General features: G+C 42.7%; 1 protein-coding gene across 6 annotated transcripts in view; it reads right to left on the reverse strand.

Moving 5' to 3' along the window:
- ABLIM1 (actin binding LIM protein 1) overlaps positions 1–16,113 on the reverse strand; it is a 221,866-nt gene extending 205,753 nt beyond the window's left edge. For 3 of the 6 annotated variants that reach the window (XM_044240588.1, XM_044240584.1, XM_044240583.1), the window contains exon 1: positions 15,954–16,113. In XM_044240588.1, coding sequence (XP_044096523.1) covers positions 15,954–16,011 — 58 coding nt within the window. In that variant the 5' untranslated portion in view covers positions 16,012–16,113. The remainder of the gene's footprint in view (positions 1–15,953) is intronic. The other 3 variants (XM_044240591.1, XM_044240586.1, XM_044240585.1) reach the window with 1 other exon arrangement.
- Positions 16,114–21,901: the final 5,788 nt, after the last annotated feature.

The raw sequence follows: 21,901 nt of genomic DNA on the forward strand, positions 1-21,901 counted from the left end.
GGCTAGGTCAGGTGTTAGCCTTCACAGTGAATGAGACGGGGGCCCTCAACAGGCACACAAATTAGCAGGCGATGCAGCCATGTATGGGCCCAACTGTAGCGCAACTTGGTAAATACCTCCCCCGTGTAGAGTTAGAGTGTAAGAGGTTGGGGGCTGGGCTTGGAGATTTGGGATGTGGGAAGTGGTGCGTCTTAATTTTCCGTCTTAAAGAAAATGTGTTTCTTTTGTGTGTGTATGTGTGCAAATATATATATTTTTAATTTTATATTTTTTATTAACATATAATGTATTGTTAGCCCCAGGGGTACAGGTCTGTGAGTCGCCAGGTTTACACACTTCACAGCACTCACCATCGCACATACCTTCCCCAGTGTCCATAACCCAACTACCCTCTCCCGACTCGCCTCCCCTGGCAACCCTGTTTGTTTTGTGAGATTAAGAGTCTCTTATGGTAAAAAAAAAAAAAAAAAAAAAAGAGTCTCTTATGGTTTGTCTCCCTCCCGATCCCATCTTGTTTCAGAAAATGTGTTTCTGAAAGACAAGTGGCTTGTGTTCCACCTCTTATGGGGACAATTGTTATGTATTTCTATTCCGTTCCCAACAATGGCACACAAAACCACGTTTCCCTTAGGGAGTCCGCAGGCGGGTGTGTCACACGTGCTCCTCCGGCACACTCTCCGTGCCGTGCTCTGATATTATGAAAGTGCATGGGAGGGAAAGACTGAGTCAGCCTGTGCTGGTGGGATTATGGAAAATACGAAGTTTGATCTGAACCTCAAAGAAAAAAACGTACCAAGCAAATAAACAGATCAGGGGAAGGCAGAAAGGATGATCCGAAGAGAGGATGCTCCAGAAGAATGTTTTATTCAGATCACACATCTGATGATGGGAAGGGTGGTCAAGAGCCAGGGAAGGTCTTAGAAGGAAGAACCTACCCATCCACCTATAAACAACTCTATTTAAAGAAATAAAATGGCATTACGACTGAGCAAGCACACACACACACACAAATGCCTCCGAACAGTTTGCTGACTGCCATTCTTTCTCCAGAGGGTCAGAATGCTGAGAAAACTTGGCACATGGCCACCAGTGCCTCAGCCTGATTCAGTAGTAACTGCCCCACTCAGCACTTGTTTTTGTCCAAGAACCTTATAACCAGAAACGTGTTCATCATGGCAGCTGTCCTGAGAGGGGAGGGGGTGACACGTGCTACAGGAAGCCCCTACAACTCGGACTGAGAAACTGAGACCCAGGGGTCACTGCTCCCCTTGAAACGAAACCCACAGTCAGAACTTGATGTGTGAAGAGAACCTAAATTCCCCAAAGGCAGGTCCAAGAACTTAATGTAAATAAAAGATGTCTCTGACTGTTCGGAATTTCAGGGCTGTAAAAGGCTTCAGAACACGGTGTTTTAAATGTGGCTATGGATGGACAATGCTTTTTCTAACAATGGGGAACCTGCCCTTGTCTCTCCGTAGTCTGAGCTGGTCTGGTGACTTCCACGGCACCTTTGACTTGGAAGGGACAATTTTACGGGATGCAAAATTGGGAGTCTTTGATGTGAAAGATGCTTTCAGGAAGAATCATCATCCAGGTACCATTTCGTTTCCTGTTTGTCAAAATAGGGTATGTAATCACTGTAAGATAATCTACTGCAATGTAGAAAGAAAACTCTAGAGCATGTGTGTGTGTGTGCGTGTGTGTGTGTCTCCTTTAACATTTTAAAGTATGCATATGCTTTAGAATGTACACAACATTAATACAGTTCAAGTGCATTTTTTTATCAGCAATTAATACACATAGCTATGTGTTGTTTTACTTTTTTAATGCTAGGATGCAAAATCAAGAGAGGTTGGAGACTGGCGATTCATCTATCAAAATAAATCATAAGGAAACTAATAAGAACTCGACTAACCCAGAGGTTAAGTACTAAATAATGGATGAACCTAAGTTGAAAATGCATAAAGAAGAACAACAGTGGGGTGGATAAGTGCATGCCTGGGCTCTGGAGTCAGAGCACCTCGTTCAGATCCTACCTGTTCTGCTACGTACCATTGGGCAACTCAGGTGAATTTTTCACTTATTTCAACCTTGACTACCTTATCTGTAAAATGGATATAATAATAGTATCTCCTCTATGTATCTACTAAAGCCCTTAGCAGATCCTAGTCCCTACGAGGGGCTCTGGACATAGATGTGGGATTAACAATAGAAATTAAAACAATTGAGGCCATAGGTTGGTCCTGAGATACTCGTGAGCCTTAGGATATGTGTAAAGTACAGTCCTCCCTAAAGAAGCAGCCACTACTCAGATCCAGACAATTATTGCTAGTTTGGGATGCAGGCCAAGTAGGGCCAGATGTTCAGATTTTTATGTGAAATCTCCCAAATTTCAAACATTTGCAACTAGCTAAAAAAAAACCCCAAAAAACAACAAAAAAAATTTGTCTCTCTCACCCACCCCCGCCCATGCCCACGCCCACGCCCAAAGGGGCGCGCGTGCGCACACGCACACGCACACACACAGGAGAAAACATGCTTCCAGGCCTACCATGCCTGTGGGCCAGCAGTCTGGGACCTGTGTACAAGTTCTTTCAAACCTCGGTGTAAACCCTCCCACTCACTGAGCTTAAACCAAACAGTTATGATTTATTTTGGGTACTGGCAGAACGTGGTGGGGTACAAGATTTGAGAAGCGTTGGCAGTTTTTACATAAAAGAGTCATACCTTCTCATTTGTAAAATCAGGTTTTAATTAAGGCACCTCTGTCCTGAGCCACCGTGTGCACATCCCTGTATTCCCCAACAAATATGTGTGTAATACTAGTAGCATTTTCAGAGCAAAGTTTGTCACATTTTCTTCCACGTGACAAATAGAAACTGTCCTTTCTCCATTATATTATTGTTTATATCCACATTATATAATCTTGGATCTTTAATCCCTCGTAGGATCCTATCATACACACTACTCTGTAACTTTTCCCTAAACTTTTTTTTTTTTAATAAAATTAAGGTCTAATTTACATAGTGACAAGCATAGATCTTGGGTGTACAAGTCAATGAGTTTTGACATATGCATCCACCCATGTAACCCACATCTCTATCAAGATATTGAATACTTCCATTCCCACAGAAAAGTCCCTGTGCTCCTTCGCAGTTATGCTCATCTCCACACCAGAGACAACCACTGTTCTGGTCACCACTTTGGTATGTTCTAGAGCTTCATAAATATAGATATCCAGGCTCTACCCCTTTGCCTCTAGCTTCTTCTCTCAGCATGGTTTTGAAATTCATCCATGTTTCCCTGTTAAGTTTTACCTCTAATATTTCTCCTGATGCAAAAATCATAGCTTCTCTCCAATATGCTATAAATCATAATCTGGGTGTTATTACCACATGGTAAAAACCCATTCCATGAACTTTGGAACTGAAAACAAATGCAATACCTACTTCTGGAGTCCCAGAACTGACTGCTGTTGATACCACATCATTGATGGGGGCAGGCCCATCATCTGGGAGGCTGCCTGGGTCAGCAGTCTGGATAGGAAGACTTCAGACTATACCAACTTCGAAGGGGCAGTGCCTGGGGGAGGAAGAGCTGTCTGTCTCTGGAAGTACTGAATCAAAAAGGGAAGTGGAAACGGGAAAGGAGTCAGTTATGAATCAGCACATGGGAGAAGGAATCAGACAGGGAGAACACCTAATCCAGGATGAGATGGGACAAGAGATAGGTAAGCTTGACTAACCATGGGGCAAGTGGGGGAAGACAAAGTTGTTAGTAGATAAGGAACACGTGACAGTTCTAACATCTTTCCACAATACAGAGTACCTCATGGAGCCATCCCTTTCTTGCCTGGATTCATACACCCAGCCACACTGAGGATGGGCAGTGTTTATATGACTTGACTCCAATGGACACATGGCCAGAATACAAAGATGCGGGATGCTTACTAAAGAGGAAATAAATCTGTGATATGAGGGGTTTGGTTAGAACTCCAAAGAATAGAGTCTGAGTGACTAGGGAAAAAGAAGTACAGCCATTGAGACAAGAGACATAGGAAAGAGATTGAGTTTTGCTGATAATGAACTAATTTCAGATATCATAATGAGTTTAGGATGTCATCATAGTATCTACAAAGTGATGCCTAGCAGACAAATGGGAATGTTCCTCTGAGTCTCAGTGGAAAAGTCAAAGCCAGAGCCGAATCTCTGGCAGTGTCCGTCAAAGTGAAGGCTGGAGCCATAGGAATAGATGAAAGAGGAAAAAAAATCATTGAACCGTGAACTTCTTGAAAGCAAAGGTGGCCTTCTCCATTTCTGTGTTTGCTTCACAGGAGATGGTTTACAAATATTTATGAGCACTGGACCTTGAAATGAATCTTCTTGTAGGTTATCTGGGAAAAAATATTAGAATTGCCCATCTAGACTCAATTTACTCAAATTGACCCTTTGTGCATAAATGCTTGAACCTCTCAGCTCATTGCATTAACAAAATGCAACTCAGCAGTACTTCCTAGCATTCTAATTAAAGACACATGCATTTTATTGATTAAAATTTCCAGTAACACAGCATAATGCTATTACTTATCTTGCCAAGAAAAGGAGAGAAGCAGTTAAAAAAAATAAAACAAAACCAAAAAACCACTCACAGAAGGCTTCAATACATCCTCCAATTTATCATGGATAATTTAAAAATGTAGTAATTAAACTCATCTAAGAGGATATAGGTTTGCAGAGAACAGATTTAGAGAAATATTGGATTCTAAAGAATATTACCCTTTCCACAATCCATTTCATAATTATAAATGTGTACCCATCAGTAAAACTGCCCAGGAAAATCCAAAGGTAGCATGGACCATGATCTGTATAAAGACAATTTAATCAGCATTTATTGAACATCTCCTTGTGCATAGCCCTGCAATAGGTATAAAATAGAAAAACAAAGTGCCTTGCTTTTCATAGAAGCCTCTATAAAGGCTTCCAATATTGGAGCTCTCAAGACAAAGCAAGCAAAAATAGCCTGCACCAGGATGAAGTGGGTGGTGGATGTCTTCAACAGGACAGATGGATCATTTGGAGCTCCGTGTGTGTGTGCGTGTGTGTGTGTGTTTCTGTGGTTCTTTTATTTATTTATTTTTTCAGAAGGAGAGAATTGCTTGGCACAATTTTTAAACTCATACTGGCATATGGAGAAGCAGAGCAGGGGGTGGGGGAAAGGCAGGCTCGAAATAGAGAACCGAGCAAATGGTAATGCCTAAGGATCCAAAAGGATAGAAAAAGAGCTTTTTAAGAATACGAATTACAAATGGTTTAAAAGATTATCATGTTAGAGTCCTAGAAAAAGCAATTAGATACTTGAAGTTCCACAGACTCCATGGAGTAGATAGAAACAAAGACCAGGCTGAAAAAACATCACACTAGGTTAACTGACCACCCACGAATCTTGATTTCAACCACATCCTTCCCTCCACAACGTCTGTCCCTCCTCCTTGGGTTTACTGCCCTGCGAAGCCCTCTGTAGCTCTACCCTATGAATTCACCCATCTCTGAGTGGCTAATTCACCCCTAGAATTACAAACTTGGTTTATAATTGAGGGTTAAGATATGACATGTATGTTCTTACCTATAGTTTCTTCCATTTGATTTTGATATTTCCATTTCTGATATACTTCATTAGAGAAAATTTTAGAAACACTGAAAACCATAAAGAAATGGAGGTAACATGATCCCACCATCCAGAAACCACTATTAATACATCAGTATTAATATTAATTTTTGTCTTTCAGTTTTCTCCCATAAAATATTTCATGTGGTTCAAATCACATCATATGTGCAATTTACAACTTCTGCTTATCAGAATTTCTCCCATATCATTCAAATCTATTTCAAGGTAATTTCTAAAGTTAAATTTTTTATTGAAATACATCTTATGGTAAAGTTCAAAAACCTCTTGTACAGAGCTCAGTGAAATTTTACCTGTGTACAACCATGTAACTACCTCTCAGATCAAGATCTAGGACATTCTCAACACCCTAGTAGGTTCCTCTGTATTTAGTCAATACTGCAAATCCCTTCCTCCAGGCAACCATGATTCTGACTTATCATAGGAGATGCTTTGCTTGCTTTTTACCTTGAGATAAATCTGTGGCTTCTTTGCTCGGCATAATGCCTGTTCAATTCATTCACATTGTGTGTATTGGTAGTTCTTCCCACCCTAAGTAATATTCCCTTTGAACACTACACCACAACCGAATTATCCATTCTCCTGTTTTGGGACATTTGGGTTTTTCCAGTTTGGGTCTATTATGAATAAAACTGCTGTGACTATTACTGTATGTGTCCATTCGTGGATTCATACTCATTTCTCTTGAGTATACACCTGGTGTAGAATAGGCATTTGTTAGCTTTGGAAGGCACTGGACGGCGCTTTCCAAAATGATTGGTTCAGTTCCTCACCTAGACTTAGTGCTAAGGGTCCTTCTAATTTTAGCCATTCTGATAGATGAATAATGGCATCTCACTGGGGTTTTAACTTGCATTTTGATGACTCATGATTGTGAGACTTTTTCCACATGCTTATTGGCCATTTTGGATATCCTGTTTTGGGAAGTATGTCTTTATAAAGTATGGATCATCTGCTTTCCTACGAAAAGGATGTAGGATGTAGGATGTAGACATACACATACAAACGTTGTAGCACGTAGGATCTATACAGACTGCCCCACACTGGTACCCCCCAGGCTGAAACCCACACCGTAATAAAATAATCCTGTGCGACAGTCACTAAGGTGCACATTTATTGACATGCATCCGCTCTGTAAGGCTCACAATGACTTTATGCATCAGGGAGATGTTATCACTTCCCAGGGCTGCCTTAACAAAGTAGCATAAATTGATTCGCTTAAATGACAGAAATGTGTTGTCTCCCGGTTCTGGAGGCTAAAAGTCAGAGCTCAAGGTGTCAGCTGCGTTGGTTCCTTTGGACAGCTGAGAGGGAGAATCTGTACCCCACATTGCTCCTGGCTCCTGGTGGCCTCAGGTGTTCTTGGCTTGTAGATGGCTGTCTTCTTCCTGAGTTTTCACATCATTTTACCTGTGTGTCTAAATTTCCCATTTTTAAAAGGACATCAGTCATCCTGAATCAGGACCCACCCTAATGAACTCATCTTGATCATCTGCAAAGACCCTAGAGCCAAATAGGGTCACATTCACAGGCCGGAGGTGGGGGTGGGGGGACCTGTTAGGACTCAATATGTTCTGTAAAGGACAATTCAACACAAAACACTGGGAAAGTAACTGACATAGAGGAAAGAGGACTTCCCAAGGAAAGAAGGAAAACATGTATACAAATGTATCTTACGAAGGATGTAAGATAATAATCAGTAACAGTGAGAGTGCCCTTAAAACAGGATTATGTTACCTGGGAAAATGGTGTTTTTCTAAGAAACCAGGGGATTTCAAATGATTGTGTTCTCAAAACCTCCCCAGGATTTCTTTTAATTTTATTGCCAACCTTGGGTGTAATGACTCTGAAGAGAATTCTAAATCCTTTGAAGGTGCAGTTTGATTTTAATCAGAGGTATGTAAAATCAGGAGGGAGTTTATTTACTTTGGGAAAAGTCCCTCTTAATTTCTGAAGGAGGCTGGTTCCCTCCCTCCCTGGGATTCCCAGGGGCACGTTGACATGCTGTGGTCCACATGTCCATAGCTGACGAAGGGAGGGGTCAGCTTTTTCAACTGTTGTAACTCCAGGTCCTAGGACAGTAACTGGTATGAATCAGGATCTCAAAAAAAAAAAATTGTGAAATGAGTGAAATGGACAATACCTTCCAGTGCCCACCTTCCATGTATTTTGACATCTTCCACAAGGAGAGAAAAACCAAGAAACAAACATTAAGAAAGATATGAAGCTTTAGGAAACATTTAAGAGAACTGAGACTCTTACCCAAGGGGCATTCCTTTTTCCCACCTTTCTAAAAGCAACACTCCAGACTTCTGTATCTGAGTTTGTTTGTTTTTTTAAGATTTTATTTATTTATTTATCAGAGAGAGAGAGAGGCACAGCGAGAGAGGGAACACAAGCAAGGGGAGTGGGAGAGGGAGAAGCAGGCTTCCCGCTGAGCAAGCAGCCAGAGATGGGGCTTCATCCCAGGACGTCTGGATCATGACCTGAGCTGAAGGCAGATGCTTAACCAACTGAGTCACCCAGGCGTCCCTGTATCTGAGTTTAATGAGCAGAAACCTACCCAAGCAACAGGCTACTGACAGGCTGAATGTAAATGAATAAACAGGTATTGAAGATTTTGAGAAAGAAAGACCCTTCATTTCCCAACAGCATTCTGAGCTTTTTTTCTATCTTCAAATATAGGGGTAGAAAAAAAACACAAAACAAAACAAAAAAAACTCTTGAAGATTGCTAAGTAATTCTAAGTGAAATACAACTGAGATGGACAAACGTCCCCTTGAATCCTGTGTATTCTTAGAAGTTAAAAATAAACCATCCCTATTAATCCCCTTAGCTCCCTTATACAATCTAGGTCACGTCGGTCAAATAAAATCTTTAAAGTGGCATAAAATCAAATCATTTTAATTAGGTGTTTCTTGTGCTGTATTTCTAAACCTTCTTTCCCCCTCTTTCTCCAGCTAAACAAAAGCATCAACATTCTTGGTAAGCGTGTTTTCAAACAGGCTTTTAGAGGCAGAAATGATTTATAACGAGTAATAACGTGGACGAAGGTGGCGTTTTCACTCTGCCCGAGCCACATTAGCCTGTGGGAAAATCTGTCTATTGAATGACCATAAGGGTTTTACTGACTTCTCTAAAAGATATCTTGGTAAGCGACATTAATTTTTACTGCCTTCAAGATAGTTGTTCCTTTTTCAAAAAGCTTTCCTTAGCTGACTCTTTCTTATTTCCTTCACTATTCTAGCTCAGTAGACGATCCAAAAATGCCTTCCGTCTGCCTTTGCAAAGTTTTATTGGAACTCAGTCATATCCATTCATTTCTGTATTATCCACGGCTGCTCCTGTGTTACATTCACAGTTGGTGAGTTGCAAGAAGGACTGTTTGGCTGACAAAGGCTAAAAACAGTTACTATCTTGTCGTTGACAAAGAGTTTGCTTTAGGCTAGTCACCCAAAGTGTTCAAACTTCTCTTCCTTAGATTTTTTTGCTCTACATACATCAGTGTTCATTGGCTTCATCTGTAGATCACTTCCTCAAGTACGGTTAGCAAGGTCCCTGTGGGTTAAACTAGTCTTTCTCTTCTTAAAAATAAAAACAAAAGTTCCGCCAGATTAAAGTGGCATAGACTTTTATTTTGGTGTCAACAAGGGTTCACTCTCACCAATGCCCTTGCTAAGGCACAGGACCCTGTAGGCATCAGTGACCCTAATTTGTCCCTCCTTGTAGCCAAGTCCTTTGCCATGTCACTTTCCAATGTCCGCTCACTTTGAGACTGGGCTTGACCACGTGACTTGCTCTGGCCAGAAGAATAAAGAAGACCTGTCAGTGTGTCGGTTCTGAACTTAGCCCCAAGAGACCAGGCATGTTTGTGCTAGCTCTCTTGTCCTTCTCTTTCACTGTGATGAGGACATGCTTGGCACAACCTGCTGGTGCCAAGAGGAGGGGGAGAGATGCATGGAGCAGAGCTACCTCCAGACACAGGAGTAAGTCCGCCGAACTGCCTGCTAATGGCAAAGAAAGCCACTGACCCTCGGTATGCCGACACATGAAACATAATAAAAGATTATTGTTTTACATTTCTGAATTGGGATGGGTATAAAACAGCAATAGGCAATTGATACAACTTATTTGCTTGAAAATACTGACTGCTAATTCTTTATTTCCCTGGAATTTTAAAGGCAAAAATGAGAAAGTTGAAATTTTTTTTAATGATCTGGTTCTTACATGACCATACTGCTAAAGTATAGGGGAAGTATAAAGTATATATATAGGGGAAGTATAAAGTATATATATAGGGGAAGTATAACTTCCCCTATATATAGGGGACATATATAGGGGACATATAGGGGACATAAATGTCCCTGACAGCCAAAGAACAAAGGATAAATAACTAATCAATAAAATTTAGTGAGCATCTACCATGGACTCAATCACAGAGATTTCTGAAAGATATAAAAATTATAGTTTCTAATATCAAAGAACTTATACTTCTGCTGTAGGAAAGGAAATAAAAGGGGACGGATAATTAGAGTATAAGGCAGTAACTGAGTTCCAAAGCTTCAAGGTTCTGGTTAAACATAGTGCTTTGATCATGTGTTTATCTCTGCATCTTTTTTTTTTTTAAAGATTTTATTTATTTATTTGACAGACAGAGATCACAAGTAGGCAGAGAGGCAGGCAGAGAGAGAGGAGGAAGCAGGCTCCCTGCTGAGCAGAGAGCCTGATATGGGGCTCAATCCCAGGACCTTGGGATCATGACCTGAGCCGAAGGCAGAGGCTTAACCCACTGAGCCACCCAGGCGCCCCTATCTCTGCATCTTGACAAAACCCCAAAACAACAAGAGAGGAACACCAGCAGACGAGGTGGGGACACCGTTTTAGAAGCTGGAAAGTGAATGAAGGATCTCTACAAAGAGCAGGGAGGCTGTAAGTTAAGCTGGAGGGAGAGATGCCTACTGGGGCACACCAGGAAGGGTCTGGTATTGGGGGTACGCGGTACCACTGAAGGCAGGGATGAAGGACAAGACTGAACAGCCCTGACAGTCTTTATGGGAAGGAGTTACACCTCCATTCCCCCTCCTCATCTCTCTGCCCAGAGACTAATCCTCACGGATGCCTGCTGAAAATGACATGAGGTTCTGTGCCAAGCTGGAAGGTCCCTTTTGGCGTAGGTGGAAATAGGATAAGAGAGAGGAGGCAACAACCTCTTTCAACTTTTTTTTTTTTTAATTTATTTATTTGACAGACAGAGATCACAAGTAGGCAGAGAGGCAGGTAGAGAGGGAGGGGGAGGCAGGCTCTGGGACCATGACCTGAGCCGAAGGCAGAGGCTTAACCCACTGAGCCACCCAAGCGCCCCTCTTTCAACTTTTTTTTAAGCTATTTATTCTGGTACTTAATTCCATCTCCCTAAATGAGATGCTTCCATAGTCATCTCTTGGTACTTTTTTTCATGGTAGACATTATCTATTGATTTACTACAAAGGAAGTTTAGGATTTAATTAACTCTTCTATACTCTTGACAATAGATAATATCTAAAACATAAAGGTTAGAAGTGGCTCCCCAAACTTTCAAAAACCATGCTGGGTCATGTGTCCAAAGAAACTATGAAATAGATAAAGAGCTGCACAGAGCAACAGGGAAGGATGGGTCATCGAAGGGAGTCAGGCCAGAAAAACTCTAGAATCCCTGGCTTTCATTCCTTTGTCTCCCGCTCATGAGAGAAGACACCATTTCATTTGGAAGACTAGAAACATGAATTATTTTGTTGAAAATAAAATGAAAAAATAAAACTGATAATAGTAGTTACCCCCTAGGTTTGAATGGTGGTCAAGGAAACTCTTGCCTTTCATATATTATTTGAAATTTTATAGCAAAAGCTTATTCTTATATGATTTATACAATTTAAAATAAAATACACACAGAAAATGAAAAAAAAAAAAACGCAAACTGAATCAAGTTCTCGGATTCCAAGACACTATTCAACAAAATAAATAATTTGGAAGCATCTACATTTCTCAGGTAGAACCATAACCAATAACTTTGTAAGTCATTATATTAAGTAAGGTATTGTGTCATGGGTTTTATAAACGTAAACATATTCATTTAATACTCATGATCTTATAAAGAAGGTAGTACCTATGAACTCCATTTTATAGATGTGGAAACAGGCTTGGAGAATTTCACAGCTAGAAGATACCAAAGCCAGGCTGGGAATCAAATCCCTCTGTCTCTAGAGCTCAAGAGCTTGACACCATGTCCAGACGAAACCCACTTTCCTCCTGCAAGTCTGAAATTATTGGTTTACATTAGAAAAACTACCTTTGAAATTCACCAGAGAATACCATTTTAGCAAGGGGAATATAAATCCCCAATCCCTTGTGGCTTTGACAGTGAGAAGGGGCAGAGATGGTTCTGGAGAACAAGAGACAAACTTCCTCCACGCTGGAACCACAGTGAGACATGATCTGTGGTCAGGTTGTGCCCCTTGAAACCACCGGGCTCATCTCTATCCCTAGGAGCCACTGGACCTTCCCTAGCCAGCGTCGTAATCTCCTGAGGTGACTATCTCCCCTAACATCTTATATTCCTATACTTGCATGCTTCACCCTGCTCAGGAGGTTATTAATTTGTCACGTAGGTGACTTGCTCAGCTCATCTTTGGCACATAATGCCAGTGATCCTTCTAAGATTATGGATTCTAAATGACAAAGATTTATTCTGCATAGTACCTAGCACGGTGCCTGCCACCTGCTGAAAGATGCTTCGCAAATTAATGGTAACAAACAGAACGTTAACGAGCTGCTTTAATGCCAAGTCCAGCACGGGCTCTATGACACATCAGCAGACCCTCCCTGAGGAAGCTACCAATTAGAGAGACAGACTATTAGAGTGAGAGTTCTTTTAAAGTTAAAAAAATAATAACAATAAAGACATGGGTGAGGCTACGAGCCTCAGAAGAAAAATGGCTAATTAAATTCACGCATCTGTACCTGCATTTGAGGGTTCATGTAGGCAACGACATCTTGTACAGGAAAAATCGGGAAAACAGACCACTTAGAGATGCACTTTCCACCAAATCATACCACTCTCCCAATGTGGTGCCTTTTTTCTAAGGGCACTCTGCATTCCAGGTCACCTTCTAGCTCTCTGTCCCTTCAAGTCACCTGTCAGCGTGAGGTATGAGTCCCAGGAAAAGTATTGTAAAGAAGAGTAATACCAGCTCAGGAAGTTTCTATTCCATTAAGATCTTCAAGATATGTGGTCTTCGGGGGATGGTCAAGGTATCGGTGCAGTCAGGCAAGGGAGCCTGTAAGCATCAACAGCAGAGGGAGGGGCAGAGACAGGACAAGGAGGGGAGATGGGGACAAGCCCTCTCAAAGCTCATTCTATTGTTGACTGTTCTATGACAACCCGATAGCCTGTGCTCCTGAGGCCGGCTCCCACTGCTTGGGCATGTCCCCGGCAATGTCATGCTCTAATTGACCCACTGGTCACGGACCTTGGCAGAGCTCATTTGCAGTGGCAGCTGTGACTGCCTCTTAAAGCAGAAAAACCTGTCCAGCATTCCATTCTCTCAGATGAAATCTAAAAGGAGTGCTTGCCAGCATGTTTCACCCCCCTCCCCTCTTTTTGGAAGGGAATGGGGTTTAGAGATAAGTTTTGCAAAATCCCAGTCCCGGTGTTCTGAATGGATATCCTGATGGTCACCCCAACCTTTAAAGATTTTATTTCTAAGTGGTCTCCACACCCAACGTGGGGCTGGAACCTACAACCTGAGAATCGCAGGCTCTGCCCGCTGAGCCAGCCAGGCGCCCCAACAGTTAGATTTTCATATAAAGGAAAAGGTTGGGTGCCTTGTATGCCTAAACTACTATTAACTGTATGCAACAGCTATCCAACTCTCAGCGTATCATTTAGAGCAGAAGGTAGTAAATCAACAGTCATCTAAGTAGCCAATGCTTTCAAGGTGTGTCAGGAGAGAAAGGACAGAAGGATGTACTCATTACAGAGCTACGGGTGAGCAAGGATAGCTTTGTTAAAGTTTTAAAGTATCGGGAACCCAGCTGCAGGAGAAAGAGACAAAATTTAAGAGTGATCAAACTTGTTTGTTATAGATCCATTCAGAATATCCTTCCATTTAAAAAGTAGGTAAGGGAAATGTATTGTCAATTTTCCCAATGGAGGATACTTTTAAAACAATGCAGGGTAGTGAAAAGTCCTTATGTTCCAAACATAAGGTGTGCCTGTTTCTGAGTCTCAGAATAATCTGTCAGCCTTCCCATTTAATTATGACCGAGATTCAAGTCAACTGTTGAGTGTTCTAGAGATACACGTTCTGTAAATTCCAGCTGGCAAGGAGTGGAAAGACTCCAAATCCCTTAAAAATATGCCATGGAGTAGAAAGAAAGAGTAGTCAAAAAATGGAGAAAAGAAATGAAATTCTTTTGAAAGATTATTTCTTTTTTTCCAGTTTGACCTCAAAAAAATATAATCAGATATATGACTTACTCACTTTACTTATAATCTCTCTGTCATGGAAGATTTTCTAAAACCTGCCCTACCTTTCCTGGAAATCAAAACCAAAATCCTCTCTTTTTACAGTGCAGGGAAAAGAGAGGGCTCCAAGTTTATTCAAATAGAGACATGCAGACATCTTGAGATATTCTAATTTTATCCCTTTCACTTAGGAAAAGCCATCGAATCAGAGTTTCCAACTTCAAATACTAGTAATACATTAATATTAATTAAGGTGCACATTATGATTAAAATTCAGATTTCTATCTTCGAGGAGAGCCCAGACATTATTTGAGCATCTAGAGGCCTTTTATAACATCAGGTGATGTTACACTTCAGAAAGAATAAGGGGGAACTAGTTTTGACAGAGTTGGCTGACTGCCCACATGGGGCCCCTATCCGCTTTACATTTTATTTTTCTGATGTTTGTCAACTTTTGTCTTCCCAGTGGATGTCTAAGGGAGATCAATCAAGAATATGGAACATTGGCGGAGTTTTAAAACAGCCTTGTCTTTCAAAATAACATTCATTTGCAGGAGAAAGTTTCACGGCACAAGAAGTCACCATGAATTATTCATCAGTCACAGAGGGTGCCAACCTGCAGGTTCCCTGTACCTCTCAACAAGTGTGGACATGTGAGGTGCAGGAGAGCCAGGTCCCCCGGGTCCTACCTGTCCTGGTAGGAAGGCAAACGTCAGCTCACTGGACATCCTGGTAAGCAGAGAAGGGCAGAGGGCTCGGAAGTGAAGGTGGGAGGGTACAGAGCGTATCTGCCTTACCTGGAACTACCCGCTAGCCTATTCTGAAACCAAAATAAGTTACAATCTCTTATCTTAAAGGGCCCAGTATCAAAAAAGGCCACATGAATCGACACAGTCTGCTGGCTTCAAGGAAACAGGCCGCAAGACGGTGCCGGGCCACCTCTGAAGTTGGGGTGGTGTCTGCTAGTCCCTGGGGATGCTGAGCAGGATAAGCTGGGTCCCTCCTGAAGCCAGTCTCTCCAGGGGACAAACTCCCACAAAGCACAACTATGGGGGAAGCATTCTAGAGATGGGATCCAAACTCAAAGCACCTGCGTGCCCCCATGTCAGGGCACAAAAAACAACATCCTCAGGAGGAAAGAATTCATCTCAGAGCTATGTTAACATGGAAGCATTGTCATGGAAATGGGGCCTAAAAAAGGCGGGTGGGGAACAGGAGCAAAAACGGAATCACAGGCTTCGCTCACAGTCACTGAAGACTCTTTTTAAAGTGCTCCAACAGACCAATCTAAATTTAATTTAATTTATTTCTTTTAAAGATTTTGTTGATTTGAGAGAGAAAGGGAGGGAGGGAGAAAGAGCATGGGGGGAGGGGCAGAGAGAGAAGCAGACCCCCTGCTGAGCAGGGAGCCCTCCATGGGCCTCCATCCCAGGACCCTGGGATCATGACCTGAGCCAAAGGCAGAACCTTACCCGACTGAGCCACCCAGGCATCCCTAATTTAATTTAATTTAGCTGGATTCCCAATACAAAATAGTCATGTCAATTTTAAAACCTCATTATATTAATAATATCTTTAAATACATTGCCAAAGATGATACATATTTAACAACAAAAAAAGTTATGCACATAGAGTGTTAATATATTGTAAATAAGCCTAAAACTATTTGAACCAACGGAAACGCCTCTGAACTCTCCCCATCTTTAAAGACATGGTCCGGCCCAGGCAGCATGTATGCCAAGTTTACAAAATGAACAGTCAAACAAACCTTGGTTGTCTTCAACCACGTGATGAGGCTCCATGAACTCAGTCTGTTCCCAGGTCATTCACTAAACACACAGATCTCAGAGCTAAGATGTCAGCTTTTCTTCACAAGGTGGCCGGGCACACACGGAAGGACTGCATCTACTCAGAGGGAAGGCTTGGTCCCTGGCTTTCCTCCCAGGAGTTCGTGGGCTGAGCCGGACTCCAGAAAGGGGTGTGCCACCCAGAGGGTGTGCCCCAGCCAACTCAGGAAGAACGAGAAGTTTCCTGCATGATTCTAGCTCCCTCCTCGTGCACAGAGTCCTCACCTTCTTCTTCTCCCCACCCTGGCTCCCACCAATTCTGAAGACCACTCAAGAACACACCAGTTCCCTGACATCGCACCTGCAGAAAATCATCCCTTCCACCGATAAAACGCGCCCGAAATGACCCTTGGATTTTCCTCCACTCTGCACAATCCAGAATCCAGATTTTGGTCACTGTCATTTCACAATAACTCAGACACAGGAGGCAAAAAAAAAAAAAAAGGAGAGAGAGAGAGAGAGATTGATCTTCCCAAGCCTTCTGCCTCCTTTTTATCGTTTAATGAATTATTGTCTCACCAGATGGGCACTTACTGCTTTTTTGAATACAAGGATTTAACAAAAATATTAGAACTCGACCAGGTTGCTTTTACTATCAGCTGGAATATTCCTCATGGCTTGGGATGTGGTTCCCTGACAACACACTGGTCTGAGGCAAGCCGTGGACTTTGAGCCCGTTTATATTAGGTACAGGCTGTCTGAAAACAATGACCTCATCCGGAAAGGCTCAGGAAAGAGACATTTTTTTCCTTTAGTCAGGAATGCCCTGATGCTGGGTTGAATTACCCGCCACCCACAGTCCAGAGTTTCTCCTAGTTATTTTTGAACACAGGGGCTTTTGCAAATTGGAAACATTATGAAGATACAGTTTAAATGGGAAAAGACACTTAGGACAACTACCCCCAGCCTCAGGTTAGGAGCTTGGAGGAAACTGACATCATTGTTTTAAGTGTGAGGGTAAATCATTTAATTCCTGTAATTAAGATAAGCACCAAAACCATTCTGAGATATTAATTTAATATAAAGCCCATAAACTACCCACTGGAAGGAAAGACTACATGATCACATTGTTTCAATATCAAGTTTGATTAATTGCACATCCCTGGCTTACTCTCTTCTAGCTGGCTTTCTTGTTTTGTTTTGTTTTGAAATGGCTCTGGGGACAGCCATACTCCTGGATTACCCCAACTACTCTCTTGCTAGCCCAGGCCACTGCCTGGAACTTTTTGCTTCTGATAACGTTCTCCTGACTTGGCCAAATCACCAGGCGCCAGACAAAGGATCACAACTGGACCACTCATTGATAAAATGCTTGGCATTTGCAGAGCTGTCTTATGTCAGCTGCTGCCAAAAGGCCAGTCACATTGATGGAAATCTTCTGATTACGCCTAATGCCTAACATTCTCATGGCAGTGATTTCATGCTTTACCCTAGTGGGTTTTTGTTGTTGTTGTTAGTGTCTTGGGAATCTTACCAAACAGTGGAATAGGAGCCTTTCACAACTGTGGGTTTTTGTTTTTTATTCTCATTAGCCTCATTTCAAATGTAATGGAAGCTAGTTTTCCCTATTCCCTTGAAATCCCAGATTATGATTCCTACCGTATTTGACATGAAAAGCAGAGGAAGAAACCACATGTAGTGCTGCTGCTATTTCCTGGGGCTAACCCAGGACTCCAGCGAAAAGCAGCTTGCATGGGTTCCTTGCCCTTCATAAGGCAGGGCTGCGGAGGGTGGAGGGCAAGCTGATACTGAAACTGACTTTGGGAGCCATCAGCCAGGGCAAAGCAGCTCCTTCCGAGCCACAACCTCCCAGATTTGACACAAATACTTGGGTGATTTATTAGACTCCACAAACCAATCACTCAAAAACAGTTTAAAACATACAACCAGGGGTGCCTGGGTGGCTCAGTGGGTTAAGCCTCTGCCTTTGGCTCAGGTCATGATCCCAGGGTCCTGGGATCAAGCCCCACATCGGGCTCTCTGCTCCCTGGAGAGCCTGCTTTCTCTTCTCTCTCTGCCTGCCTCTTTGCCTACTTGTGATCTCTGTCTGTCAAATACATAAATAAAATCTTAAAAAAAAAATAAAACGTTCAACCATTTTCTAATTACATGGCAATGGTACTTCTAGAAGGTCATTTAAAAATCAGAGATACTGGGGCGCCTGGGTGGCTCAGTCAGCTAAGTGTCTAACTCTTGTTCTCAGCTCAGGTCATGATCTCAGGGTCATGAGATGGAGCCCCAAGTTGGTTTTGTGCAGGGTCTGGAGCCTGCCTGAGATTTTCTTTCTCCCTCTCCGTCTGTCCCTCCCACCCCCAACTCACACGCCTGCTCTCTTAAGAAAAAGAAAAAAGAAAAAGAAAAATCAGAGATACTGTTGTATGTTCCTCGCTGTACATAACTCAATCATCTAGGAACCTTGAGTGCAAGCCTCTCCCTCAGAACCCCTCAGAACTCTTCCCAGGAAAGCAACTGTCAGTCAGCAAAGTAAATGAATAAAAATGCTTTAATTTGCATAGTCACCTAGATTTGAGAAATACTTGATTGAGCATTGTTAGGTTTCTTAACCGTGGATTTCTCAGAGACATGAATATGCACGTGTGCCTTGTAACTCTGTAAGAGAAGAATAAGATAAGCATTTCCTAAATTTATTTGGTTAGAGAACCCTAACCCCAGCGCAAATAACTCTACACAAAACCCTGCTCAAGGGAAGGAGAGCACTGGACAGGATTTTTGAGATAATTCCATTCAGAGCGTCAGAGATGACACACCTTAAAGCCAGAGGACTTCAGGGACCGGCCCGAGGCGGCACAGAATGCAGCAGCCGGTCGACTCTGCCCCGCAGCACTCGGCTCTGCTGTCTGGGGGCTTTGACGGGCCACGGCGCGCGGCTCTGTCTGCAGGGAAGGTATGGTCCCCAGAGATGCTGTATGTTCTTAGGCAAACAGCACATCTTACAACAGATTGTGTGAAAAGACCTGGCCTAGGAGATGAAGCCTACCCGAACGGGATTTATGGCAGAGCTGAGAGACAGGAAGAGCCGCTATCAGTAAGGAAACACGCACGGGCCCAGCCTCATCTTTCAAAGTCAGCGAAGAGAAAGAAACCTAAAGCAAATTGAATTCCATTTAAAAAAAAAAAAAGATTCCCCTGGGAAAGATGAAAATGACATTTCTTGAAAGGTCACATTCACGGGGCGCCTGGGTGGCTCAGTCATTAAGCATCTGCCTTTGGCTCGGGTCATGATTCTGGGGTCCTGGGATCGAGCCCCGCATTGGGCTCCTTGCTCAGGAGGAAGCCTGTTTCTCCCTCTCCCACTCCCCCTGCTTGTCTTCCCTCTCTTGGTGTGTCTCTCTCTGTCAAATAAATAAATAAAATCGTTTTTTAAAAAAGTCATATTCAATAAGGAAGAAGACCCTTCCAGACCCTAACTAGAAAGGCACAGGAAAACAGGGAAGAACTGATTTGTCATTCCCCTTGAACTTATGTTCTGCTGATACTTTGTTATAAGCCCAGATGGTTGGCCCCAACCCAAACTCAGCTGTGACTCCATTGGAAGGATCAACTTTAAGAACTGAAAGAACTTGGATTTCACCAAGCCCTTAAACACAAAGCACTCATCAAGACTAGAAGGGTCTTTATAGCACACAGGTATCTCTGTGCTAGCAAACCTAGTTTCTGCTTGTGATTTCCAGGTAGATTCCACGTAATTATTTTTATGACTGGAAAGAAAATGTTAAGGACTTTACTAAGAATATCAATGCCCATTACCTATGGTCACGTCTATCAGCTTCATAAACTGCAAACAGAACAGCCTCGTCACTATTCATAGCTCTCCTGTACTGAGGGCTCTCTCTCTCTCTCTGCAGGCATCAAACAAAGATTCCCTCGCTGATTTCTTATAACCTTCTGAGGCATGCCCCATTATGATCTCCATCCTAAAGATGAGGCAGCTAAAGTGGAGAGAAGTTAAAGAAATTGCCCCAGGTCACTCCCCCTGCGAGAGATACAGCTGTGGCTCAGACCCAAGCAGCTGGAATCAGAGGCCATGCCCAGGATGCTAGAACTTCCTCAAGACATTGAAACAGCTCAGGGAGAATCATTTTATCAGAGAAAATGCCAAAGCCATTTCCACCACACCTGAAATTATGAGTTGACGCAAAACATGAGTTTAGTGATACAAGAATTACCGCATACCCAAAGGCTGCTAATGCTTTTTTTGCAAAAAGTCTAGAATACTGAAAACTGGGGGTGGGAGGGTGGGGACACGTTCTTATTATTGATGTCAAAAGAATCATTTTTTTCTGAGTCATTTTCTGTTTTCATGAGATTCTCCTGAATTAATCTCATTCACAGAGAGACACAGCCATTGGCTAGCACTGGTCTCCATAAGGCGGCAGTGAGGGGAGAACCATCCTGGCCCACTGCTCCCCCGCCTCGTGCCTATGGTACAGGGCAGTGTTTCCTGTTCAGGTTGGAGATGCCAACCAACACTTACTAGACCGGGGACAGGCAGAAGGACCCAAGTTCTTGACCTGGCTCTAACTCACCAGTGATCCTAGGCAAACTGCCAAGCTATCTTCTAAACCTATAAAATGGGCCACTAATGTATGCTTTGTCTACATCAGAAGAGATGAGAGACAACAAAACTCACCCATATTTTCTGTCAGCTTTTTCTCTTCTTCTCCTTTTCTCCCCCTCCTTCCCTTTCTTTCTCATTCTGTTTCTTTTTATTTTCCCTTTATTTATTTATTTTTGGGCCAATATTTGTCAAAAAGGATTTGAGATAAAATCTCCAGCACACAGAAACCGGATTCTCCACAGCAATCTTAGAAGGTAAGTACCTAGAAGAAGGGTGTTATTAATCCCTCTTTAACAGAGGAGAAAATGAAGGCTAGAGAGAAAGTGACTTTTCTCAAGGTCACAGCTTGCAGACAGAGGAGCTGGGACTCAAACTCAGTTCCAAGGGTCGTAGTCACCATGCTACAGTGAGGTGTGATACAATGACCCAGTGTAACTATCTTCAAGCCTTCTCCCTGCGGTCCTGCTGAAAGAATCCGCAATTACCAATTAACCGATATCTAGGATGTTATTCATGCAAACCTTTTCAAACAAAGAGGGAAGAAGTAGAAACAGAATGTAATTAGTGGTTGGCATCAGAAGCCTTCAGCATCGCGGCCCCCCCCCCCCCCGCCATTAACTAAGGAGTTGACAGTGGTGGACTTGTTACCTCCTTGCCCCCTTACCTACTTTGTCTGCCTTGACTCTCCCTCCCACCTGCCGTGGAGACGGGAGACGAAAAGGCCTCTGTACTCCCTGTGAAAACAACAGGCATTTCTCTCCGGTGACTCATTTGACACAAATAAGCTGTAGGATTGGGATGGGGGTTGGGGGGGATTCCAATCTTCCTGTGCTTCTGAAAGAGCAGTGAGGATCAAGTCTACAAGGAAGAAAATGACCGCAGAACGAGCAGATTCTACCTCACTTTCATTGTAAGAGGATCAAGTGTTAGGCTAAATCATCATGATTTACTAGAGTCTGGATTTTTATGATTTCTACATTAATTTCCATTTGGCTCCGAAGGGAGAGACGACGATGGCATCTGTAAAATATTGCACACATAGCTGCACCCCTAAAGAAAGGACAAGGGTATTTATTGACTGTGTTAGGCACAGAGGGCTGCATTTTGGATGGAATTTCTTGTTGCTGGAGGGTAGGAAAGAAAAATAAACACCTAGAAGACACGTACCTGCCCCAGCAATGTTACGACATCATTCAGTCTCACTTATACCTTTGGCTGCGTGTACCTCCACCAAGCTGGTCCACTACCTCCTTGGAAGCAGGGTTCAAAGTTAGTGGGAAGAGAAAACAT

The sequence above is a fragment of the Neovison vison genome, chromosome 2 (assembly GCF_020171115.1).
Source record: "Neovison vison isolate M4711 chromosome 2, ASM_NN_V1, whole genome shotgun sequence".
In the NCBI taxonomy this organism is placed as follows: domain Eukaryota; kingdom Metazoa; phylum Chordata; class Mammalia; order Carnivora; family Mustelidae; genus Neogale; species Neogale vison.